The 25,681-nt window shown below is 35.3% G+C and overlaps 6 protein-coding genes and 1 long non-coding RNA gene across 9 annotated transcripts in view; 3 read left to right on the forward strand and 4 right to left on the reverse strand.

Annotated features, from left to right (window-relative positions):
- Positions 1-63: 63 nt before the first annotated feature.
- LOC140054075 (tubulin alpha-1A chain-like) lies at positions 64-2,703 on the forward strand. Its single transcript, XM_072098911.1, has 2 exons — positions 64-223; positions 1,190-2,703. Exons 1-2 carry the CDS (start codon positions 221-223, stop codon positions 2,540-2,542), a joined length of 1,356 nt encoding a protein of 451 aa, XP_071955012.1. The 5' UTR covers positions 64-220; the 3' UTR covers positions 2,543-2,703.
- Positions 2,704-3,091: 388 nt separating this feature from the next.
- On the forward strand, positions 3,092-8,360 carry LOC140055720 (acetyl-CoA acetyltransferase, cytosolic-like). The gene is made up of 8 exons (XM_072101100.1): positions 3,092-3,175; positions 4,177-4,493; positions 4,819-4,936; positions 5,314-5,457; positions 6,152-6,274; positions 6,766-6,920; positions 7,204-7,314; positions 7,978-8,360. Exons 1-8 carry the CDS (start codon positions 3,127-3,129, stop codon positions 8,146-8,148), a joined length of 1,188 nt encoding a protein of 395 aa, XP_071957201.1. The 5' UTR covers positions 3,092-3,126; the 3' UTR covers positions 8,149-8,360.
- LOC140055723 (uncharacterized) lies at positions 3,111-15,644 on the reverse strand. Its single transcript, XR_011846688.1, has 4 exons — positions 15,414-15,644; positions 15,055-15,146; positions 4,554-4,604; positions 3,111-3,466 (listed from the first exon to the last, which is right to left on the reverse strand). It is a non-coding gene; the product is annotated as an uncharacterized lncRNA (long non-coding RNA).
- Positions 8,701-9,953, reverse strand: LOC140055722 (histone deacetylase complex subunit SAP18-like). The gene is made up of 3 exons (XM_072101102.1): positions 9,832-9,953; positions 9,328-9,434; positions 8,701-9,203 (listed from the first exon to the last, which is right to left on the reverse strand). Exons 1-3 carry the CDS (start codon positions 9,901-9,903, stop codon positions 8,885-8,887), a joined length of 498 nt encoding a protein of 165 aa, XP_071957203.1. The 5' UTR covers positions 9,904-9,953; the 3' UTR covers positions 8,701-8,884.
- Positions 10,081-14,283, reverse strand: LOC140055721 (ADP-ribosylation factor-like protein 6). Its single transcript, XM_072101101.1, has 6 exons — positions 14,168-14,283; positions 13,349-13,540; positions 12,836-12,966; positions 12,362-12,456; positions 11,722-11,907; positions 10,081-11,281 (listed from the first exon to the last, which is right to left on the reverse strand). Exons 2-6 carry the CDS (start codon positions 13,469-13,471, stop codon positions 11,256-11,258), a joined length of 561 nt encoding a protein of 186 aa, XP_071957202.1. The 5' UTR covers positions 13,472-13,540; positions 14,168-14,283; the 3' UTR covers positions 10,081-11,255.
- Positions 15,645-15,760: 116 nt separating the features above from the next.
- Positions 15,761-21,652, forward strand: LOC140054620 (uncharacterized). The gene is made up of 10 exons (XM_072099680.1): positions 15,761-15,856; positions 16,436-16,608; positions 17,022-17,196; positions 17,925-18,003; positions 18,303-18,461; positions 18,805-18,953; positions 19,172-19,245; positions 19,612-20,072; positions 20,415-20,594; positions 20,943-21,652. The coding sequence occupies exons 2-10, from the start codon at positions 16,441-16,443 to the stop codon at positions 21,217-21,219; spliced, it is 1,722 nt and encodes a 573-aa protein (XP_071955781.1). The 5' UTR covers positions 15,761-15,856; positions 16,436-16,440; the 3' UTR covers positions 21,220-21,652.
- Positions 21,653-22,049: 397 nt separating this feature from the next.
- The window catches only part of LOC140055718 (all trans-polyprenyl-diphosphate synthase PDSS2-like), a 30,883-nt gene continuing 27,251 nt past the window's right edge, over positions 22,050-25,681 (reverse strand). For all 3 annotated transcript variants that reach the window (XM_072101097.1, XM_072101098.1, XM_072101096.1), the window contains 6 exons: positions 25,302-25,678; positions 25,047-25,163; positions 24,132-24,330; positions 23,702-23,938; positions 23,216-23,374; positions 22,050-22,828 (listed from right to left, as the gene is read on the reverse strand). In XM_072101097.1, the coding sequence (XP_071957198.1) occupies positions 22,673-22,828; positions 23,216-23,374; positions 23,702-23,938; positions 24,132-24,330; positions 25,047-25,163; positions 25,302-25,657 (1,224 nt within the window). In that variant the 5' untranslated portion in view covers positions 25,658-25,678 and the 3' untranslated portion in view covers positions 22,050-22,672. The remainder of the gene's footprint in view (positions 22,829-23,215; positions 23,375-23,701; positions 23,939-24,131; positions 24,331-25,046; positions 25,164-25,301; positions 25,679-25,681) is intronic.

Raw genomic sequence — 25,681 nt, forward strand, 5'->3', positions numbered from 1 at the left:
CTGTCTATTGAATATTGAACTAGAGCGACCATGAACATGGCTTGTTTAATACTTCCTTGCTATATAAAGCCTATGGCTGGCTCTGTGAGTTCATTCGTCATCTTAATTCCTGGCATTAAAAAGGAATCGAGACCGAAAAGTTCTTTCCGTCAGTTCGAAAAGAAGTCATAACATTTCTCAACGAATTCGTTAGTTTGTGTAGAGAAAACGACATTTTACCATGGTAAGTAGGCCTATAGGCCCTAATTTGTATGTATTTTAATATTCTATTTTACGGTATATTTTACTTCAAAATGCCTTACACGCCTATAGGAAGTACTTCAACGGAATGTATTATCAGTACATCCAGGTCATACAGTTTTGCATTGTTGTAATTATACAGACAATGTTATATACTGTACTGTCATTTTAGTTCCGTATGTATAGCCTACAGTATAATAGTAGGTTTTTTATAAAATTGCTGTTTTTTAGTGACACTATACAACGCACGTGGGTGTTTTCACCACAGACATTTTAATATTGTGTGTCACACAAATCACTAAATAAGGTTTCATATATTTCTTTGTACTGTATTTCTTTACAAATATAATTGGACGCAAGACAGTCAATAATAATAATCTCAGTCTATGATTAAACTCTTATATAAAATGTGTGCTGCGGTAAAGTGTTGTTATTGTTATTAAAAGCACGCGCTCATTTAGTAAATTAAAACAAAATTAAGTATGACTGAAAATTGCAACTATCTTAAGCCATAATCTCAAAGCACGTTAATAGACCACACCCAAATCCCGGTAACGTATAGTTTATATACACGGTATTCATAATAATAACTTAATATAATATATAAATAAGGCATTCTGCAACATGTAACTTGTTAAGTTGAAATCATTAAACGTCAGAAATAGCTAAATAGCTAACATTTTATAAATGAATATTCGACCCTACCTGGGTGAGCCGTTATTAAAGATATGTATGTATGTGTAATTCCCGGATGGACAAACTAATACACAAGAAATCGACTTATGCGATTAAAATAACTGGCATTATTGTTATTATAGTAGAGAGACTATGGAAATCAAGGTCTTATGCAATGAAATAAATCCTTGGGCAAACAAATCTAAAGTGATTATACAATACCGATTTATATGCATTCTTTCAAAGGTTGTTTGTTTTTTTTCATATTTTTTAGCGTGAGTGTATTTCTATCCATGTCGGTCAAGCCGGTGTCCAGATGGGCAATGCCTGCTGGGAGTTGTACTGCTTGGAGCACGGTATCCAACCTGATGGTCAGATGCCAAGTGACAAGACCATCGGGGGAGGTGATGATTCCTTCAACACATTCTTCAGTGAGACTGGTTCTGGCAAGCACGTTCCTCGTGCTGTATTCATCGATCTTGAACCAACTGTTGTTGATGAAATCCGAACAGGAACCTACCGTCAGCTCTTCCATCCAGAGCAATTAATTACTGGTAAAGAAGATGCTGCCAATAACTACGCAAGAGGTCACTACACAGTTGGAAAAGAACACATTGATCAGGTAGTCGATAGGATCCGCAAACTGGCAAATTCGTGCTCTGGTCTTCAAGGATTCCTGATCTTCCACAGCTTCGGTGGTGGAACTGGATCTGGTTTCACCTCTCTGCTAATGGAACGTCTATCTATTGATTACGGAAAGAAATCGAAGCTTGAATTCGCCGTCTACCCAGCACCTCAGATTTCCTCTGCAGTAGTAGAACCATACAACTCAATTCTGACAACTCACACAACTCTTGAGCATTCCGATTGCGCATTCATGGTTGACAATGAAGCCATCTACGACATCTGTCGACGGAACCTTGACATCGAAAGACCAACTTACACCAACCTGAACCGTTTGATTGGCCAAATTGTCTCATCCGTGACTGCTTCTCTTCGATTTGATGGTGCATTGAATGTAGACTTGACAGAATTTCAGACCAACTTGGTGCCCTACCCACGTATTCACTTCCCACTCGTTACGTACGCTCCAGTAATATCACCAGAAAAAGCGTATCATGAGCAACTTTCTGTGGCTGACATGACCACTGCTTGCTTCGAACCTGCCAACCAACTTGTTAAATGTGATCCACGTCACGGCAAATACATGGCTTGCTGTCTGTTATACCGTGGAGATGTCGTACCAAAAGATGTCAACGCAGCCATTGCCAACATCAAGACTAAACGAACAATCCAGTTCGTCGACTGGTGTCCAACTGGTTTTAAAGTCGGTATCAACTACCAACCACCAACTGTGGTACCAGGAGGTGACTTGGCCAAGGTACAACGTGCCGTGTGTATGTTGAGCAATACCACAGCCATCGCTGAGGCATGGGCTCGTCTTGATCACAAGTTCGATCTGATGTACGCCAAGCGTGCTTTCGTACATTGGTACGTAGGCGAGGGCATGGAGGAAGGAGAGTTCTCTGAAGCTCGTGAAGATCTGGCAGCTCTGGAGAAGGATTATGAAGAGGTCGGACTCGATTCTGCTGATGATGATGGCGAAGAAGAGGATGAAGAATATTAATTGTCTACCTCTAACCCTATTATCCACCATTGACAGGCCTATGACAGACATACGAAGATAGTACTTAAATATAATTGTAATTTGATAATTTTGAATACAGATTTTTATTACTATTTGTAGACTAACAGTACACTCAATAAATACATTTATTATGTAAAACATTCAAAGTTTACCTGTTGTTTTTTTAATAACATCAAAATAAAGTGTGAAAATATCCTATAGCCTACTCTATAATATCAGAATATCGTTGGGGTTATCACCTCTGATTAGTCAGAGGGTATGTGACGTGCATAGGCCTAGACCAGAGTGGATCTTATAATCAGTTTTGAATATAAACAAAACGTGTGACGATTAACGAAAAATGAAAGACGATGACGAGACAATGAGTAAAATAAATGTGTTCACACAAGAAATAATTAATACTGTAACCAATGATTTGCTGTAACGTTGGCCTACAGCAACTCGTACAGTACACTGTATGTAAAATAACACGTGCTTTGGGGGTGTGTTCGCTTCGGTCCAATCACAAACACAATACACGATTTGACCTCAAGTGACACAGCTGCAAAAGTCGATAAAACAACATGGGCGATCATCAAGTTGTAATTGTGTCAGCCGTAAGAACACCAATTGGTAAGCTATATGAAATTATATTTAATAATCAAACAACACCTGAATTCTATTTACACATCCCAATTGTTAATACTGTATATCTTTTGCATAGGTTTACGATTTTATTCACCGAATTTTGTTAGGCTTGTTAGCTAGGCCTATTGCAACTAGCCTACTGTACTATAGGCCTAGGCCAGGTAGGTTTCTTTGCTTTACTAACGCTTGCACACGGAGAGAACGTTTCTGCCCAGTAGACGAATGATGTACTGTAGTTATAGTAGAGTTATATTGGAGCAATATGGAGGGAAATATCTACGAAAATGTATAGAAATAAATTGTATTATTAAATCTTATTTATTTCACCCACAAACAAGTGTATCATAATAATATATTAAAATAAATTCATAATTATATATTTTAATAGATACATATTTTTAGATTGATTAAAATGCTCATTAATAAATAGCATTGACTTTGCAGCAAGCTTAATCAAAAATGCTAATTAAACGTAAATACATTCATATCAAGGTCTTTGTCAATTTACTTGCTTTTTCATACCAGTGTTAACTGTTATTAATGCTGGTAGGCCTAGTATCAGTATGTATATTCAAGGAATTTAGTTTCAGTTTCAAATACCATACAACTATCCATATAATAACACGGTCTATGTTAAATTAATACTTGCATTCACTTCCTTGATTCAATATATTCAGAAAAAAATTCTGAATATTCTTTATTTAATTTGTAAATAATTTCATAATGGAGGAAATTTTTATTTTTCCATGGTTACAAATTTTAATAATTTATATTCAAAATATAATACAGTTTATTATACTGTGAAATATTATACAAGTAATGAATGGTTAATGTGACAATATTTCATAAGCTGAAAAATTGACTGCTCTATTAACCAATCAAATTGCAAGAATACAATCAGGTGTGTTATAAACAGCATTATATTCTGTAAATTTATATAACATTGCATTCATTCAAAGAATTTAAAATAAAATCAAAATCTGCAGGTAATCTGAATGGTGCTCTTTCAAGTTTACTTGGGCACAAGATTGGAAGTATTGCCATAAAAGAAGCTCTGAAGAGGGCAGAGGTCAAAGAGCATGAAGTATCTGAGGTCATCATAGGTCAAGTGTTGACAGGGGGTCAAGGACAGAATCCTGCCAGGCAAGCAAGTAAGGGAGCAGGGCTACCAGATGAAGTACCAGCGTGCGGAGTTAGTATGGTTTGTGGGTCTGGGTTGAGGGCAGTAGTGTTAGGGGTGCAGGCTATTCTGTGTAACGATGCGGAGGTTGTAGTGGCTGGAGGTCAAGAGAGCATGAGTCAGGTAACAAGAAAACTATAAAACTCTTTCATATATAATTAATTAAGTTTTTCATATACTTACTTTTTTATGAAGTTGCCGCATTTAACAAGACCAAGACCAAATTATAACTGTCTGAACCAAATAAAATAAAAAAAGATTTAAAAAGAGGAAAGGTAGACATTACTGTTAAACAAATAAAAAATCATCCACACCTAAACAAAAAAACAGAATAATCCATTAAGTGCCTTAATTTCTCACAATACAATTTCTGGGCATTTGACTGCTTTTGATGTTGCAAAGATTATAACAGTATGTAAATAAACTGACTTTAAATATTGTATTTTAGGCAATGCATACTGTTCACATGAGAAATGGTACCAAGTTTGGTGATGCCTCCTTGAAAGATAGTCTTCTAAGTGATGGATTGATTGACGCATTTCATTCATATCACATGGGAATAACAGGTACTACTATTGGCATATTATTTTATTGATTTAAGCATGGTTCCCATTTGTACATAACGCAAGTAATCGCACCACAAGCAATTTGATGAATCAAGACTTGATAGATCACCATAACTGTTGCTTGTGTTTGCATAACTCACTTGCATTGCGCCTAACATTTTTGCGACCAAGTGGAAACAAACTTTAAGAGATAAGGGTTTTATTACTTGCGAACAGAATGAAGTTTCTGTTGGAAGAATGGAACTTTTCTCATCAACCGAAAGTTTAAGAAGACAACTATACAAAATTCTATTGTAGTTTTGGATGGACCTTGATGTGTTGGGAAATGTTAAGACACCATCAGTAATAAAATATTTATTTTCCTTTAACAATTTCAGCTGAAAATGTTGCTAGTAAATGGGGAATTAGTCGACAAGAACAAGACGAGTTTGCCCTCAACTCGCAACTAAAGGCCGAGACAGCCCAACAAAATGGTTATTTTAACAACGAGATGACAACAGTAACAATAAGCTCTAGAAAAGGTTTGTATAACCAAGGCAATGTAACAACATGATGCTGAGCTCTGAAGATCAAAGGGTGTAGCTGTGGCTGCGATCGTTTCCATGGCCCTTATCAGACACCACGCGGCACAAAGAATATGTACATACTGTAGTACAGTACTGTTGTTATTTGTCGCAGCCAGACATAAGATCAAAGGACTGATCAAGTTCCTATCTTGGCAAGGCAAGATCAGTGTCCTGTTATTAAAATGCCTTTGTATAACAGTAACTCTCCCAAAGCCCTTAAATACAGAAATACAAAACTATTTAATTTCTTTCTATGATTGTTATCTGTTTTGGATGCGACTGGTTTCTTTTTACTGTACATGCATAGCTTAGAGCCATACTGTAGATAAAAATATACTTTTTTTTTCAAACAAAGTTCTCCATGTTTTTAAACAATCGCCTCTCTATATTTTTAAACAATGGTGTCTTTATTCATACCATTTTTTGATAATTCAGCCATTAGATAACAAATATATAAAAGGGTATTGTTAATGTTCAATACCATTAATACCAATACCATTACAGGTTATTAACTATATAGTAGCTGATACTGTTTAATACAAAATTGGTAATTAAATGGGAAATTTACAAAAGCCTTGCGCATTTTATTAAAAAATGTTATGATTGATATGATATTGTAAATTCAGATCTATTTTTATTGTAATGTAAGGTGATGTCATAGTTGACAAAGATGAATTTCCAAGACCTGGTTGCACTTTGGAGGGGTTCAGCAAGTTAAAACCAGCATTTGTGAAGGATGGTACGGGGACAGTTACAGCTGGGAATGCTTCAGGTGAAATAAAAAGGATAGTCATTGTGCTGACCAGATGTCTAAAGCTCTGTCTACACTATCAAATAAAAAAATGTTATGTGCCCAAATATGGTACTGTAGTGATGATGTCATCATGTCCATATATGGACACATAATATTTTTTTGTCAATTAAAGTTTGATAGTGTAGACAGAGCATAAGGTGGAATCACCCAGTTGTTTAGGCCTAGCTTAGATTACATCGTTTACAGCCACCAACAAAATCCACTTAACCCAAGCCAAATACTCACTGTATACCTAACCAATTAGATAATCAAACATAACCCATAGATAATCAACATTATGCCAATAAAGAATCAACAAGCCAAAAATAAAGTGAACCTAATCCTCTAAATAATGTCCAACATTCTAACACTGTTGAAACTTTCTGCATATACTGTACATACAATTGATCTAGCAAACTTCATATTTTTGTTAATGTTACTGTATTCAATAATTGGAATCCTTTTATCAGGTATCAATGATGGAGCTTCAGCAGTAATCCTGATGTCTGAGAGAAATGCTAAGAGGCGTGGCCAGAGGGCATTAGCACGTGTCGTGTCCTGGGCACAAGCTGGGGTTGACCCATCCATCATGGGTACTGGACCAATTCCGGCTATTAAAAAAGCTGTAAGTTTGTTTATAGCCACCTTGTGATTTTCTTAGATTTGTTTTAAGCATTTAATGTATGTGACTGATAAGCTCAAACAGTGGTGTAAGGGCTATGAGTGTTCATTGACTAAACCCCGAGGATTATGGGGGCCTCTGAGCAGTGCCCAGAAGAAAAAATGGGCATTAAAATAATATGTCAAAAAAAGACTAAAAACACCCGAGGCCTCCAGCTATTCTCAACAAATTGAGTGATTTAAACAGACATACTTTTTACTTAATTATCATTGTTATTTCTTTACAGATAAGCAAAGCAAATTGGGATCTTAGTTCAGTTGATCTGTTTGAATTAAATGAAGCATTTGCAGCACAATCAATTGCTGTTATTCGTGATTTGGCTCTTGATCCAGCCAAGGTAAGATTGCTGTTTGATAAAATGAGTTATGATAGAACCTAAAGCTCTGTCCACACTATCGAACTAGTTGGACAAAAAGTGTGATGTGTGCAAATATGACGTCATCGTGTCCATATACTGTATGAGCATATCAGCATTTTCTTGTCACATAAAGTTTGATAGTGTAGAAAAAGCTTAACAGCAATACCATTATTACCAGGTAATGTTTTCATGGTTTAATGCACAGCGCAATGAATGTCAATCGCACATGTTTCGTAAAACAATACAGTATGTCTGTAGGCTCTTTTATTCAGGTTAAGGTTATGTAAAGTACATGGTTCAGTGGACAGCATGCTGAATAAAACTATTCCTCATGCCACTTAGATGTGTAAAAACAATCTATAGAACAGAATTGTTTGTTCATTAGTGATACACCATAGATGGGTGGATCTGCAAAAACACCAGCTTTTAACCCCATTAAACTTGACCACTGGACCATAGAGACAACAGATTACTTCTATTACCAATACTCAACTCTAATGTACTGCACTCGTGTATTTTTTCAAATAAAACATCATGAGGTTCAAATAAGTTTGGTTAATTACATTGCCCATACTGGTCTCATAAAGATCATTTTTTTTCATTACTGAGCTGATGTGATTTTGTTTATTTATCTGTGTATAGGTTAATATATGCGGAGGTGCAATAGCTTTAGGGCATCCAATTGGAACATCTGGAGCACGAATACTTGTGACCCTTGTACACCAGTTAAAGAGGACCAACAAAAAGCGGGGTGTCGCAGCTCTTTGTATCGGCGGTGGTATGGGCATTGCCATGTGTGTGGAAGCTCTATGAATACAACATTATCTCAATAAACTGTCTATCATAAATTTTATGTGACAAAAATTGTGATGCACCTATATATGGACATGTCATATTACTACCATATTTGTAGACAGAGCTTAGGTCTTCCAATAATTTAAATATATCAGAGTGTCTACCAATATGTTTGATATGGTAAAACAAACATCATGGCTTTTGAAGTTTCATCTGAACGAACTGAGTTCATTAATAGAATTTGATCTTGGAATTATGTAATAAATTGCTCATATTGAGTAAATCTTTTTTCTCTTTCGTATGTTTAATTTTAACACAGCATTATATTTTATCTACATGAGTCTAAGTACCAATCAATGTGAATTTGGTTTGTTTGTTGAGTGAGTCAGTGGTACATAAGACTCAATAATATGTCTACATATCTGTTGAAGATAAAACAACAAAGTTAACAGTTGATCTATCAAATTCATTTGTAAATAAAAGCTATAAAACCAAAACATATTTTAATAAAAACATTTTTATTAATAATTAAAAATCATGAAGCACAATACACACATCAAAAAATGATAGTTAAAGGATTCGGACAAAAGTAGTATCCAAAACAAAAAATGTTTCAATGACATGACACAATTTGAAAAATTTAACAGAAATATGTGGAATAAATTACAGTTAGTGATTTCATCTTTCAATGTACAGTACTAAACTATGAGACACAAATACTGTTTGCAAAGGATCGGATAAACTTTTTAATGGGCTATCGTCCCCACTGCTCACGTCTAGGTGGTCCTCCTCCCATACCGCCACCCCCACCTCCAATTCCACCACCACCTCTTGGAGGTGTGCTCACTGCTATATCTATGTAATCTCCAATTATAAAGTTCTTTTGCGCAAGAGTGAAATTATCATCTGGTCCTTTTCGTCCTGAGCAGGTGACGCCGATCTCTCGCAGGCGATAGACTGGACGCCGTGTATCCGGAGAAACTATTGCAAAATCAAAGTATGTTCCTCTTTTACGTGCCTCTGGATTTACTTCTTTCACCAGGCTGGATAGTTCTTTTAAGGTTGCATCCATCCTGAAAAGAAAATTTAAATATTGGTTAATATTTTTAGGTTATCAATTACTAATATAAGATATAACTGCAATATAATGACAATGTAACATGTGAACCACTATTATATTAATCCAGTCGTACTCACCATGTATAAATTTGAAGTTCATTCGATGGCACTAAACCTCTGCTGAAATCGTCTACACGATGATGTCGACCATTGTTGCAGAAGACACGTAGTAACAAAGGACAACACTATAAAAAAAGGAAAGGCTTACTTGCATTACTTAGGCTAGTCTTTTATTCAAAATTTATTTCTTGAAAAGAAATTAACTAAACTAATTTAATAATACTAATTCTAGCCTAGCCTACCCTTCTTCGGCATAATAGACAAAATGCATTACTGTTTACATGGTTACTTAATCGGTAAACCCGCCAAATAATTCTAGGCCTAATTATAATTGGCTTATACTTAGGCTCAGCAGTGGATAGCATTAATACGATGGGGAAAAAAGCCATGTTCACGCCGGCCGGCGGGTGCAGCAGGTGGCCATGACACAACGACGAAGCTAGGCCTAGATTTACAGCATATTTTCTCATAAATCATATATCAATGAAATTACACCGTTTTATAAATGAAATAGTGAACTACCTTTTCACGATCAACTGGCTTATCAGCAGGTCTTTCAACTTCTGTTACACGGGATTCTACAACGCTAGACATTTTTTAAAAGAAACAACGCGTTCACGCAGCATCTAAGGGTAGCGCCCTCTTTAGTCGACAATTTTTGTTAATGCAGGAAAATTAAAACAAACGGCAGCAAAATTATACAGTAGACACAAACACAATACGTTATTTTATCATTTCAATAAATTCTTAAACTTAATTTTGAAACAGATGATTGATAAAAACAAGGGCTGTTTGACAATAATACTATAAGCATATCAATAAAATAAACTTAATTTAAGTACTAAATTCTTTTTCATTGTAAACATAAAATAATTTCTATCCCTTTTGGAATATTGTCATTATTAAAGTAATCCTCCATCCTGGGTATGCACTAATTATTATATTACACACTTTAAACAATAAATCAAATCAGGTTTTAAAAATTCAGAACTAAACTTAATCCAAAGTGTCATTATTACCCAGTATACATGGTCTCAATACTGTAGTGTGAGAACACCTCTTTAAAATTATCAAGAATTGATCAGCAATACTATTACAGTATATAAATAGTTTTAGAAACTGATTGTAATTACAAATAATATAAATTAAATCAAGGAATAAAATATTAATATGTGCAGAGTACATGGAATTGCCAAGAGTGTGTTTTCAAATAAGTTACAATATGATTTGTTCTTATATTATTTTTATCAATGTATTAAATATATGAACTATAATACATTTTAAATACTAAATTTATACATGGTTTTCTTCTGGTTATTGGTTCCCAATCCAACCAAGAGTGGTAGCTTGGTGGTTTAAGGGTCAAGGTTCAAATCTTTTCTGATGTCATATCTTTTTTCTCAACAAAACTTTAGAAGACTATGTTTGTCCTTATTCCTCCTCAGTCACAGGCAGAAATCATGAATAATGCATACGAATAATTATTGCATAATGTTAAAGATAGCTGACCTACTTCTTAAATAGTTGACCTACTAACCATCTAAATAATCTCCATACAAGTTGACTTGCCAAAAACCGTTGATACAAACTATTCAATCTATGTCCATGCTTATATAGCGCACTCTACAATTTCCTAATTTTTCTCATAATTTATTATTATTATTATTATTATTTATTTAATCTAATGAATTATTCATCATTTCTGCCTGAGATCTCGAGTAATAGAAATTTGAAGTCCTGGCCACCACCAGACAGTGATTAAATTCACAAATAGAAGAAATTATGGCTATCATGAAATATAGCTGTTAAAAATGTTTATATATATACATTTTAAGTAATGTTTTAATAATATATGATTTTAAAAAAGGATGTTTGATTGTGGTGGGTCCTTTACAGGTGTTTGAGGTACATTGATTCAAGGTGTCTGGAATGTTCACAAAGTATTTTCACCTTCGTTGACTACCAATTTGGTCTGAAAAGAAGACAATAATTTTTCAATTTCATATGTATTTCTGATGATACACACCAACTCTGATAGAAAGTGGGGTTGGGCGTATGTATAACAATACAGTGTGTGTGAATATTAAGACTAAAGCTCTGTCTACACTATCAAACTTTTTATGTGACAAAAAATGTGATGTGCCTATATATGGAAATGATGATTTATTATCACTACCAATACCATATTTGAGCGACATATCACTACCATATTTAAGCATATCACTACCATATTTAGGCACATCACACATTGTTTGTGTTTTGTTTCAAACTGATAGTGTAGACAGAGCTTAATACTAATAGTACAATGGACAATTGACATTCAGGATTTAATAACTGTAAAGTTGATGCTATTAGTATATTATGGTAATGATTCTAAGACAAGAATAATGAAATATTTTAGTACTTCTGTACCTGTTAACCATTGAATGCCCTCATGAAGACCCTCTCCAGTCAATGCATTACTTGCACAGATGTGCCATGGTTTATCTTTAATCTTATCAAGATCCAGCATGTTTGAACATTTCACTGATGATAGTGCATCACGCATATCCATCTTGTTGGCAAAAAACAGCACTGGTAAACAACGTGTTGAAATTTCTACAAAAAGAACAATTTGAAAGAAATTAAATAATTGAATAAGGATCAAAAACAGGGGACATCTGTCAAATAAAATAACTGGATACATACAGTTAGATTTTTCATAGATTAACAGCTGACTCAGCTGTTGTGTATGGCCGAGCGGATAAGACAGTCGAACTGTAATTATGTACCCATAACACCGGCAAGGGTTTGAGACTCGCTCGCTCCATGATTCTGGTGGTAGAACGAGTCTTAATAAAAAGGACTATAAACTGTAGGTCCAGTGTACACATCTAGCTCATGTACACTTTACAGAACCTAGTACATCTTTCGAGGCAAGTAGGGGGTGCACTAGTACATCACAGCCACTGATCATAACTGGTTGCCCAGTATAAATAAATAATAACAAATAATACTGTATAGGCGAATAAATACACATTTGCATGAAATTGTTAACAATGGCATTGCGAACCTGCATGTTTTAGTAGCAACTCTAGTTCCTCTTTGGCCACTACCATTCTTAATTTATCACTACTGTCTAGTACAAATATTATAGCCTGAGCATCTCTTGAAAAAAAAGAAAAGAAAATTAGTTTGAATAGATTGAATTGGTGGTCAGAACTTAGATGAGCATCAATTTTCATGTTTTTTTTAAAAATTTTATTATGAGGGTTGATGTGGAGTTATTTACTCACTGAGGTAATTACTCCCCACAACAAGTGAGCAATCATATATGGACAGGCTTCCTGTGTATTTGTTTTGTAACCCAAATTTAACTGTTAGTTAAGCTCTGTCTACACTATCAAACTTTATGTGAAAACAAAATGTGATTTGCCCATAATGGACACAATGACATCATAAAACTACCATATTTGGGCAGCATCACACTTATTTTGTCAAACTAGTTTGATAGTGTAAACAGAGCTTTAGACATGTTATATCTTACTTGTAATAATGTTCCCATAGGTTCCTGTATTTGCCTTGTCCAGACATATCAAATACTGTAAAGTTGACAGATAGTGAGCGGAATTTCTCCACAGTAAAACCTATTGTAGGAACGATATCCTCAGTCTGAGCCTGTAAAAACAATAAATTATATTTTTTTTTGTATTTGTAAAACAATAACAAACATGAATCAAATACCTTATTATTGTGCCAAATATAGAAAATATAAATGTATAATAATAATAATAATAACCCAATAATGATCTGTCTCACATTGAAACCATGTTATATTATTTTTAAGTTCTATCTACACTATCAAACTAATTTGACAAAAAAAGTGTGATGTGCCCAAATATGGTAGTGATATGCTTAAATATGGAATGATGACACCATTATCATCATGTCCATATATAGGCACATCACATTTTTTGTCACATAAAGTTTGATAGTGTAGACAGAGCTTTTAATATCATTTATTATTATTCTCAAGAAATCTATGGCTTTGAAAACTTACATCTTTTGGTTTCAGTTGATTAATTATGGTGGTTTTACCACTATTGTCAAGACCAACACAAAGAACTTGGGCTTGCTTTTTATTTGAGCTGAACAGTTTTGAAAAGAAATCAAATAAACCCATGATGAAAAAAAAAGAGGGACTCTGTGCAGGTTTGCAAGAAGAATTGGCTGACAGTGACACTACAGTAATCTAAAAAAAGAAAAAGAAAAAACAGTTATTAAAGTATTAATTTATATTTGTAACAGCTGACTCCCGTGTGCTCACTTTGCTTTCTTAATTTGTTCATAGTAATTTTAACAGAAATAAAATTGATGTTTTATGATTACTTTAAAATCTTATGGATAACACATCATCATATTATAATTAGTCATAATAGTTTACTAGGCATAGCCTAGCCCTAATAATAATACTGTACTTTATTTTTAGGGCCAATTATGCCATATCATATTATTAAAATTATTACTAGGCCTAAAGCCTAAAGGCCTAATACTAGACTAGAGAGCCTACTAGCCGCCTAGGTTATCCCTACGGATTCCCATCCCTACTATCCTACAGTAGGCCTAGACCTTAGCTAGCTAGGCTGTTTAGGTAGGCCTAGGCCTACGGCGTAGCGGGGCCTACCTACTACTACTACTAGGCTAGTAGTAGGCCTACTCCCGGCCTAGCTAGCTAGAGGCTAGCTAGGCATAGCCTCTATAGGCTAGGCTAGGGCTAGGCGTAGGCCTATATAGATAGCCTAGGCCTAGCCTCTAGGCCTACCCACAGACAGGGGGTGGGGGGTGGAATATCAAACGTCAAAATAACAATAACACTTACCTCTTCACAGTATGCTGAATTTTGGCAGAAAATTAATACCAACAAAATAAATACAATTTCCTCTCTCCCAGCGTTCTTAGCAACTAACTTTCGACCTTTAAAAACAAATTAAAAAACAGATCGCCCGCCCCCACGCGATATAAAAATAAAAACCACGTGGAAAAATTGAGGGCGCACGACTGAAATTTTACAGCTCTATTTTTAAAACTTTAGAAATCAAAGATTCATAATATTCAAAGAAAATATCGTAACTAAAAAACAACTAAACTAAATAATAACTGAATGAAAGCCAAGAAAAATAAAGTTGCATGAGGTTTTTAAAACCTGGGGGAGGAAGAGGAATAATTGATGACAGTCTTCTATTCAAAAAAATGATTCACAAATTATTATTTTACTATCATAGTGTTCAGTATTTAGTTTCTCTGGCATAAGAAAAAATAAAATGATATTTCAAATGATTGAAATAATTGAAATAAAATGAGGTTATATTAAATAACAACAAATAATTACAGCTTGAATGCCCATAGCAATGTCAACAGTTAATAAAGCACAACATATACAAATTGATAAGTTGTGGAAAAAAAACAGGAACAAGGAAATAGTTCCTATAAAAATACCATACCATGAATATTTGCATAAAAAATAGTTTTGATTTAATTGGTTATGTCTTAATTACACATATGATTAAACCTCAATTTTTAATTCGGTTCCGACAGCTCTAGAGGTACTTTCACTAGCTGTTAGTGTTGCTTTCTTCCTGTCAAACCATGACTCCTTTTTTATATATTTTTATTGACGATATACTCAGCTGCTTAAATGTGCCTTATTCATACAATTATATATTTTTATTATTTTTCTATTCTATTTTAATAAATAAAATAAATTACCATGTTTTGGATGTCTTGTTGTTTGTGCTGTGTAACCTAACATGCACACACAAATGTCATTTTAAAGTAAAATCCCGGATTCCAAGTTAAACCTACAAAAAATAATTAAAAAAACTTTAGTTTAGTGTTCAATGTTATAAAAATGGAGAGGTAGTAGTAGGATACCTAGTAAATTGGTACTCTTTTTATTAAACAACTGGAACACTTGAGTGATCAAAGGTTTACACAAATCAAATATAAAAATGGTAGGCCTAATGCAACTTTGGGGAGAGAGACCTAGGCCTAGCCTACATCGACTCTCTCGGTCCCCTACCATCTTCGCTCGGCCCTGCTTTCCAAACTGCTGATGAGAGGCCTACCTGCTGAAGTGAAGATGACACCGAGCCTGCTGAGTGATGCTGTCTTGTTACAATACAAGTTTGTCAAGGATATTATTGAGGATGATACTGATAGTTATTCTATGATTGACGACATCCGTTTTCCTAATCGTGACTTCCAATTGTAAGAAAGTATTACAGTGTACATTTTGGTATATTTTTATAATGCTTTTTCACACCTCTTTCAAATTTTCCGCCTCTCATCATAAAACAACAACCACCACCAAAAAGTTACGCAACAACAACACGTCGTACGACAAAACAAAACAAACACAGTCTATAGAGGGCAGCAAATACACGGCGGTAAAATACAAAAAGTCGTTTTTATTTTTTTTCAGTTTTAGGAGAAAAAGTTTACTATTTAGAGGTCTCTGGGCCAGATGTTTGTTAGGTCTAAGGCGTAAGCTTTAATTTCTATGATAAAGGTAAACCTACACTATATTAGATTTTATTAGCTTCAACTAGGTAGCTAGATATCCCTTGATAGAGGCTAGACCTACCAGGCCTAGCCTAGGCCTAGGCTATAGGGATATAGTAGGCCTCTAAGCTAGAATAGTAAGCTATCTACTAGAGTAGAGGGCCTAGCCTAGGCGCGGCTTAACTAACTAGGCCTAGGCCTAGTCAGACTTCATCAATCAAATGTCAAATGATCAGTCAGCTCACTCTCTGTGTGTTCTCCCTGCTAGTTGGGCAGGCATACTACTAGAAGAGAGAGCTTGACTAGAAGACCTAGCTAGCTAGGCTAGTAGGCCTATAGTACAGTACATACAGTAGTAGTATTTACTAATTAATTTATAATAGGGTCTAGCTAGGTCCAAGTAATCCCCAAACTAGTCGAAATTCCATCAAAAAATGATTGTCATTGATGCATATGCATGGGTCTTAAATAAATATTGAAAACAAAAATAAAAATTAGGCCTAAATTACAAAACAAGTGTCATGAGTCGAGTCAAAGAAAGAAGGTAGAGTACTGAAAAGACAAATTTGAATTCCTTTTTTCTTAGAGAAAATGGAGAAAGAAAATGTGTTTAAGAAGTTGCGGCATCTTGCAGCAAAAGTTGAGAAGGAAAGCAGACACATTGAAACATGCATCAATATGCCAGCACATATGCGACCAGGAGCACGGTCAGCAGAATTGATCCTCAAAGAGCTGCAATGCAACGTCCAGACAATGACGGTACATCATCTTCCTCTTCATTTCATGCGCACTTGTCAATTGTGTCATGACATGCATATGATAAAGTAAAATGCACTTCGGACAAATGACGCACCATGGGAGGTCGTATGGTGCGTCATACAACTGACAAAGTGCATTACAATGTTTCGCATGTTAAAAATGCAAGATCAAACCTTAATACAAGAACGCTTGGAAAGAAGAATGTTCACATATATTATCCTAAGCCTTGTCTACACTGATACCACTACTACTATCAAACTTTAAATGTGATGTGCCCATATATGGACATGGTGATGTCATATCACTACCATATTTGGGCACACCACACTTTTTGTCAAAATAGTTTGATAGTGATAGTCAGAGCTTTAGCTTGCTTTTTCTTTAATATTATATATATTTTATTACTATTTCAGTTACAAGCTCAGAAGGATTTAAAAGAGTTACAGGAACAGACTTCTTTTAGGAATCTCCTGGAAAATGTTGAGATCATTACTAAGCTAACCGAAGAAAGAATCAATCTCTTGGAAGAAAATTTAATGAAATATGGTTACAAGAAAGCAGTAGTAGAAACCAATGTGAAAAAACAATGTAAGTTCCACAACCACAGTCTGTTAATAATATAATATAACATCCTGGATTTATATAGTGCTTAATGTTGTGAAACCTCTAAGCGGTGAACATTATTATCCCAGTCATTTTTTTTGGGTGGGTCAAACACGTATGGAAACATACTCCCATAATGCAGCTAGTAATCAGCGCAAAGTTGTGTCTTGATCTAACCAGGTTCCCAATTATACACCTGGTGGTAAGTAAAGTGTCTTAAAGGATACAAGCAATGCGGTGAGAGTTGGATTCGAACCTCGATCTCACGATCAGTAGTCGAACATTCAACACCACATGCCCCTAATTACTGTCTGTTTTCTCTACCATCACAAAACGAAAGCTTGTTACTATGTCAATCAGACTACATGTTCTACTACTTCTACCTGACCATCCAATAAGTACAAAACATTGCTAAGTTCTAGGTTGAAGCTCTGTCTACACTATCAAACTTTATGCCAAAACAAAATGTGATATGGACATGATGATGTCATATAACTACTATATTTGGGCATATCACTTCCATATTTGGGCACATTACACTTTTTTGTAAAACTTGTTTGATGTGTAGTCAGAGCTTTAGGGAGGTCATGGAGATTTCTTAACTATTCACCCAACACCAAATAATGCAATGCTATTAAATTTACACATTTGTATCATTGAATAGGTCCTGTATACATTCTAACTTGTTGCCTGTTGGCAATTTTTAATTTCAGTGCCAGCCGATTCCAATACAGACAAAGAGAACAGAGAACCAGATCAAACTGATAATGATTCATCTTCAAACACTCTTCCGTATCCTTTTTTATTCTAGTTAACCAGTCAATAATTGTATAGACTAACATACTTTAAGCTCTGTCTTCATTATCAAACTAGTTTGACACATATTTGTTGTCACATAAAGTTTGATAGTTTGGTCAAAGCTTTAGTTTAAAAGTTGTATAATACTGTATGTACTGGTAAATATTTTTGTTTTTTTGGTACTAATTGTACCCAAGGCCCAACGTGAGACCAGTCTTTTTGACTGATTGGGCCGCCTTGGTAACATGTTGATATTAAATAAATTGGTTGTATCATCCTTAATATTATACCAGACAAACCCCAAAGCAGGTATCTGCATCAGATGTGCACAAAATACAGGATAGTCTAATGAAAACACCAACATTAGCCGATTTTGGCATCAGTCGAGCAACCCTAGACTTCCTTGCCAACCAGAACATGGCCTCTCAAAGAAAGAAATCAGCTCAAAATGGGTAAGTTCATAGAAAGACTGTTTACCATTTTTTTTTTCATTATTATTTATTTTTATTATTATTTATTAATACTGAGTAGCCTCTTCAGTCAAATACTGTTATCCCAGAGGACACTATATGATCAGTGGCTATACTCTTTATTCGTTTTTGTACTAAGTTCTTTAAAGTGCACATGAGCTAGATGTGTACACTGGACCTACGGTTTATAGTCCTTATCTAAGAAGATTCGTTTTACCACCAGAACCATAGAGCGAGTGAATTGTGCTAATTCTGAATTGGGTGGGCTTGAAAAGACATTTGGGTTGTAGTTGTTTAACAAATTAACAAAGTTCTTGTATATTAGAACACCTTTCAAGAAATTACCAGCAGCACCAACTTTACCAGCAGATCATATTGATGCTGAGTCGCCATTTGACGCCAATGTTGTTTTCACACCGGGACTGTTTGGACACGGGAGAAAGGTTCCAACAGCTACACCAGAACACATGCAGGGTAACAAGATAAATATGTTTTTGTGTGTGATAAAGTTTCTACAGTTTTATCAGCTCTGCAATTCTATCTCAATAGAAACTGAATCATAATACCCAAATCAGAAAGAGTCACTTCGGGACAGCATATACTCTATATCCTCAAGCTTTGTTTTGTAATACAATTTCTTTGGTAAACAATTCTTTACAGCACATCATACAATTTTTATTGTCCATTCACAGGTTCAGTTTATCAAACTCCCAGGAATATGACAAGAACTCTTAAGGATGATGCAACCATATGCTTTGGCTTTACTGTGAGTAACCAGCTATTAATCTCTGTCTACACACTATCAGACTAGTTTGACAAAAACAAATGTAATCTGCCCAAATAATATGGTAGTTGTATGACCTCATCTTGTCCTTATACAGTATGGGCACATCACATTTGTCACATAAACTTTGATATTGTAGTGCAGAGCTTTATGCATACAATACGATATTATACAGTTTGCATGTTTTATTCTACCATATTTGGGCATACCACTACCATATTTGGGTATATCACTACCATATTTGGGCACATCACACTTTTTTTGATAGTGTGAACAGAGCTTTACATTACAAAGCTGTAATTAATAAATAAGTCTTGATATTAACTAAACTGAATTAATTACTTTCAGACTCCTTTTCAGTCAAGATCGATGGCGAGCATCCATCCGACACCCATTGGTTACCAATACCATGCCAGCAACATGACACAAACAATCACACAGCCAAAGAACATGTGGCAGGCAGAGACAACCAATGATAACACTCCTACTATACCAGACCTTCAGTACCAACCATCCAGAAGCCCAGACAATCCTCAGCTCATTGCCAACCCTACAGACATACAGACTCAGGTACTGCTTAAGGGCTCTTCAGATCATGGAAATGATACTCCTACAGAACCACAGTTGATGGGTACACTGCCAGAGAAACTACCTGAGGGACCTGTCTTGCTGTCGCAGGGTGACACCATTTCCTCAAGAACAAACATAAATGGGTCTCATAAGTTCACCACTCCTTTTAAAGCCTTCAAGAACTTTAATATTGAGGATGACATGCCAAAAACACCTGAACTAACATTTTCATATGCAAGGTAAGACTCAATAATAATCTGTTTTTTCTTATTATTGTTCATGTACTACTGTATTATGAAATTATGAAAGTAATAAAACAAAAAAGACTCAATAATGTGGATTCTCTGGCAATGTTTTCTGAGTGCTTGCAATAAATGCTTATTTCATCAGTGGCATAACACAGAGGCCTGAGGCTCCTGGTTTAAGGATTCCAAGGAGCCCTCCCATATTTATAGCCTTTTTCCACATGTTTTAATGCCTGTGCTGGGTACTGCTCAGGGGCCCCTGTAAGCTCCGGTGGCCGTTGGGTTTAACCAGTGAGCACTCATAGCTGTAACGCCGCTGTATTTCATCTTTATAAGGTATGTCGATGTTGGGGCTTCACTTGCAAGTACTAAGGAACAAACTTCAGATTCAACTAATATTGAAAGTGGTACAAGAGAGTTGGTAATGGAAGAAGTCACTACCACACAAGATGAAGTGGATTCCCAGCCTACTATGCCGCCAGAGACTACTCAGCAACCAAGTAAAGATTGTCATAGGTAAGCTAATGATGATGATAAATAACTGTACATTTCTTGCCATTGTCTGAGACTAAAAAGGCACTAAAGTGTCTTTTACATCTGTTCCGGCACGGTTCTGGTCCGGCGAATCGAACATCAATTTTTTTTTGTGTCAAACGATATGCGCGCAGCCGTGTGAAAACGAAACATTGACGTTCGATCGGATTTTCCGTGAAAGACCCTCAATTGTTTGATTAGATGTTTAATCAATGGTTGTCATGCCTATCTGAACAACCTACAACTTTCTAATGTAATAGATAATGCCTTTTTGTATTGTCCAGTGTAACTTATAATATGATTCATGGAGTATCATTATCTTTGGACTAGATCTGGTGCTATTGCCTTTATTTCTGAGGAAGAGTTCCTAGAGCAATCCAGCTTCTTACAAAGACTTCTTCCATTGGAAGATGTCAATGCTTGGATCAAAAAGATTAACAAGTACGTGGCCAGGAAGAAAGACAGCCAGTACCTGTTGGAGAGTGAAATAAGTAATCTTGGAATGGGTCCTCGTGCTAAGGCAATGCTGCTGTTGCTTGTTAAGTTGAAGCGACTTGCTCAAGCACGACCAAACGGTGCAGGCGATCAGGTATATCAGCTCATTTAGTGTATTTTTCCATCTTTAATTTAATAAGCGAGTGATAACATTATTATTAAAACAATGAAAAATTTAAAAACATATAAAATAAGTAAAACTAGCATAGCATGTTGGATTATTTGTGTTAGTACAGATGTACGTATGGGAAATATTATACAGTATTGTATAACAGATTATAAATGGTTAGTATTTTCACCCCTGTCTCACTCACAACTTGAATATTCTTAGACCGGTCCTGCTTAAAAATGATTACAATATTTCGGTCATAGGGTCTACTAATTTACGCCCAGTAGGGTTTAATGATATAAAATGTCATATCATGGTAACATATTTTTAAATATTATTAAAATAATATATTAGATGCTATATTATGTCAATTCAATGTATCTGAATAGAAATAATACATGTTTCATTTTGATAATAAATTAGAATTTGAGACTGAGAGTAATAATGTAACTATATGTTCATAGTACTGTAGTAGAAATTACAACCTCCAGATCATAAGGGCATGTGGCGCAGTGTGTTGGATGTTTGACTACTGATCGTGAGATTAAGGTTCGAATCCAACTCTCGCCGCATTGCTTGTATCCTTAGGCAAGATACTTTACTTTCGTTTGCCTCTCTCCACCCAGGTGTATAAATGGGAACCTAGTTAGATTAAGACACAACTTTGCGCTGATTACTAGCTGCATTATGGGAGTATGTTTCCATAAGGTGTTTGATCCAAAAAATGACTACGGTTATAATGTTCAGCGCTTAGAGGTTTCACAACATTGGGAAACAGAGTTTTTAATATTGAATCCATACACAAGAAAGAATCCATACACAAGAAAGAATACACACGCTTGTAGTATTGGTGAATTTATTAAAAACATCTAATTTAGTACATAAATAAATATCTCAAATTTTACAACTACAAAATACCCGATAATTGCATAATAAATATATGATGTATTTACTCTTCCTATCAAACCAGTTTGACAAACAAAGTGTGATGTGCCCAAATGTGGTAGTTATATGCCCAAATATGGTAGTGATATGACATCATTGTGTCCATATATGGGTACTGTACATCACATTTTTTTGTAACATAAAATTTGATAGTGTAGACTTAACACTCTCTGGTGAATTAAATTGTATGAATTAGTAGCAAGTACCATAAACAACACATCGGGCTGTTAGTGCACAGACGAATTAGCACCATTTGGATGCTTGACACAAAAGATGCTGCAATTAGACACAGCATGCACAAATTATTTAATTTAGTCTTCCCATAAACTGAGTAAAAATTCTAAAAATCATAATTAAACAGTGCTTTATACTGTATGTAAACAATTGATTCAAAACTAACCCACAAAAATACACAAACACATTGACAAGTGCCTCTTTTTATTGGGATAAAATGAATGTGCTTCTCCTCTTTAACAACACACCTTCAACCCTCACTGCAAATCCTCACTCTTCAATATTCTAATAGAGAATTGACAATGTTGACAAGGGCATGCTTAGATTCTGAGTCTTCTAAGTCTTCAATGGAATCTAATGCTGCTTGTACATAATTTTTTAGTTCAGACTTTATTGTATCGGTAGCTGGTCCTGCAGCAATAATTTGGTAAAGCTGCAAAAAAAAAAGGTAAAACGCATCTTTCACACCTGATCCGGACATTTCAATTGAATGAACAGCATTTATTTGTCCAATATAAAATATCAGAAATTTGCTTTCTGTACATATCATATCCTATGTTACAAATAATAAAGAGAACAATATAATATAAAGTCCAAACATATATTCCATAAAGCCGTGTGGAGCATCGTGCAAAATGAAAAACATTGACATTTAATTTGCTGGTGCCGCACCAGGTGTAAAAGACGCTCAACAATAGTCAACTCCTGCAAAAACCGGAAAATCTCCCAAAACCTGAAGGTCCACAATTTGTTTCTACTATGTAAAATGAATAATTATATAACAATTATATTAATAATAATTATTTAATTTACTGTTTACCTGTTGAAAGTCGGCTGCGTTACTCGCCGTTGACATGGGCAGAGCTTCTCCAGTCGTAATGATGTGTTGAATGTGGAACATCATTGCAGAGGAGCAAAGATTGAAGGCATCACCAAGTTCATAAGATTCATTTACAAAAGGTTGTAGGTCAAGGTTCAACTACCAAACGAAGAATGTAGAGATTTGTTTGCATAATTTAAAAATCATTTACTTTATATTAGATATAAAAATAACAAAACAGACATTTTATTTTCTATGCAGCAACAATGTTCTGTTTACATAGGCAGTAGTATAATGGCTAAGAGCGCTCTCTGGCTAAACCCAGGGGCCCCATAGCTTATGGGCCCCAGAGCATAAGCAGCCCCAATGCAACTACCCATCATTTGAGGGCCCCTTACGAGTGCTAAACCAGGGGCCTTTCCTCCTGTGTCATGCCACTATGCATAGGACCTGCTTTTAGCAAAATTATTAAAAACTAAAACATACTTGTTGTGCAACTGTTAAGTATTTTCCAAATTGAAAAGCTCTGTTTTGCATGTCTTCATCCTGATTGGCCAGAATCAAAGCTGCCTGGCAACACTTGGCCAATAAGCTTCCATTAGACAGGTAAACATGATTCAACCAGTCAGCAAAGGTCAGCTGCAGGTTAACGGTGTCCACTGAAAAACCCATGAACTCTGATTCCGTATAATCAGTAATTGCAGAAGATACCAATTCAACAACCTGATAATGATACATGATCACAGTTAAAATCGTAACAAATACGACAACGACAAATACCAATATGTACATATTCTCTGCGGCGCAGTGTCTGTTAAAAGCATGGAACTGGTTGTGTCGCAGCCACAGATAAACCCTTTGATCCCCTGACCTCTAACTAAGGTAATAATAGTTCCAATGATTACAGTTTTCATACCTGTGTGTTGTGCAGTTTAGCCAGACCTTGGCTAGCATTTGCCAAAAGGAAGTCACCACTTAACACCGACATCTTGTTGCCAAACTCCAGATCATCTGGTGAGCCGTCTCCAGGCCTAATTTCTTTTAAGTCAATGATGCCACGGTGTACTAGATAGGCGGTGTGAATCATTTCAGATATTTCTGCCAGTGTCCTTTGACTGAAACAAATATACACACACTTTGTAATCTTTCAGTTCATGGTTGCTGCTGCCATGTGTGACATGCCTATTAATAATGACCTACTGTACTACCCAATCTAAAGATCTGTCTACACTATCAAACTTGTGACAAAAAATGTGATGTGCTCATAATGGACATGATGATGTCGTATCACTAGCATATTTGGGTATATCACTACCATATTGGGCACATCACACTTTTTTGGTCAAACTAGTTTGATAGTGTAGACAAAGCTTTAAATTAACCACTGACCTTACTACCCAATCTAAAGCTCTGTCTACAGAAATTTACAGTATGTGAGAAAAAAAATGTGATGTGCTCATATATGGACATGATGATGTCGTATCACTAGCATATTTGGGTATATCACTACCATATTGGGCACATCACACTTTTTTGGTCAAACTAGTTTGATAGTGTAGACAAAGCTTTAAATTAACCACTGACCTTACTACCCAATCTAAAGCTCTGTCTACAGAAATTTACAGTATGTGAGAAAAAAAATGTGATGTGCTCAAATATGGACATGATGATGTCATATCACTACCATATTTGGGTATATCACTTCCATATTTGGGAACATCACACTTTTTTTGTCAAACTAGTTTGATAGTGTAGACAGAGCTTTAAATTAACTTTATTTACACATGAAATCTCAGTTTGTTGCCTTTTCTTCAGCACCTTGGATACTTACCTTTGGTAGACGTTATGTGAGTTGTCTTGGGCATCAGGTGGTAGTCCAGCCGCTCTTGACAGAAGCAAAATTACAAGACCTCTAGTTTGGAGATTACTACCTTCATAGACAAATGATCTATAAAATATAAATTATTAAATATTATTGCATGCTGGTTGTTGTTATTTCTTATTTATTTTCTTCTGCTGTAGCTGAAAAGAGGTATTTACAAATACATATATTTCAATTATTTAACAATAACATTGTCATACATACTTTGCCGTTTTTAAAATAGGGTGATTGGTTCCGACTAATTTCCTCACGTGTAGAGCAACATTTGCGAGTTCATCACTCAAAAGTGTTCTTAAGCTCATAAACGAGGTGGGATATCCGACCAAACGTTCACCTTCTGACACAGCCTTGTTCCAGGCACTGGTATCACCAGATGCAAATAAACTAGAATTTCGACAATGATGGTCGATTCTTGAATCAGCAAGCAATGTGGTTTGTTTACAATGAAAAGTTGATCTGGGGTGCAGCTGCTTCTGAAAACATGCTGACCAATTAGAAAAACACTTAATGCTTGAGGTTTGTTGACTGATGCGAAGTATGTTATGAATTTTAAATTTCATATTGATTTAAAATGAATAAAACTG

The sequence above is a fragment of the Antedon mediterranea genome, chromosome 7, assembly GCF_964355755.1.
Source record: "Antedon mediterranea chromosome 7, ecAntMedi1.1, whole genome shotgun sequence".
Lineage (NCBI taxonomy): Eukaryota > Metazoa > Echinodermata > Crinoidea > Comatulida > Antedonidae > Antedon > Antedon mediterranea.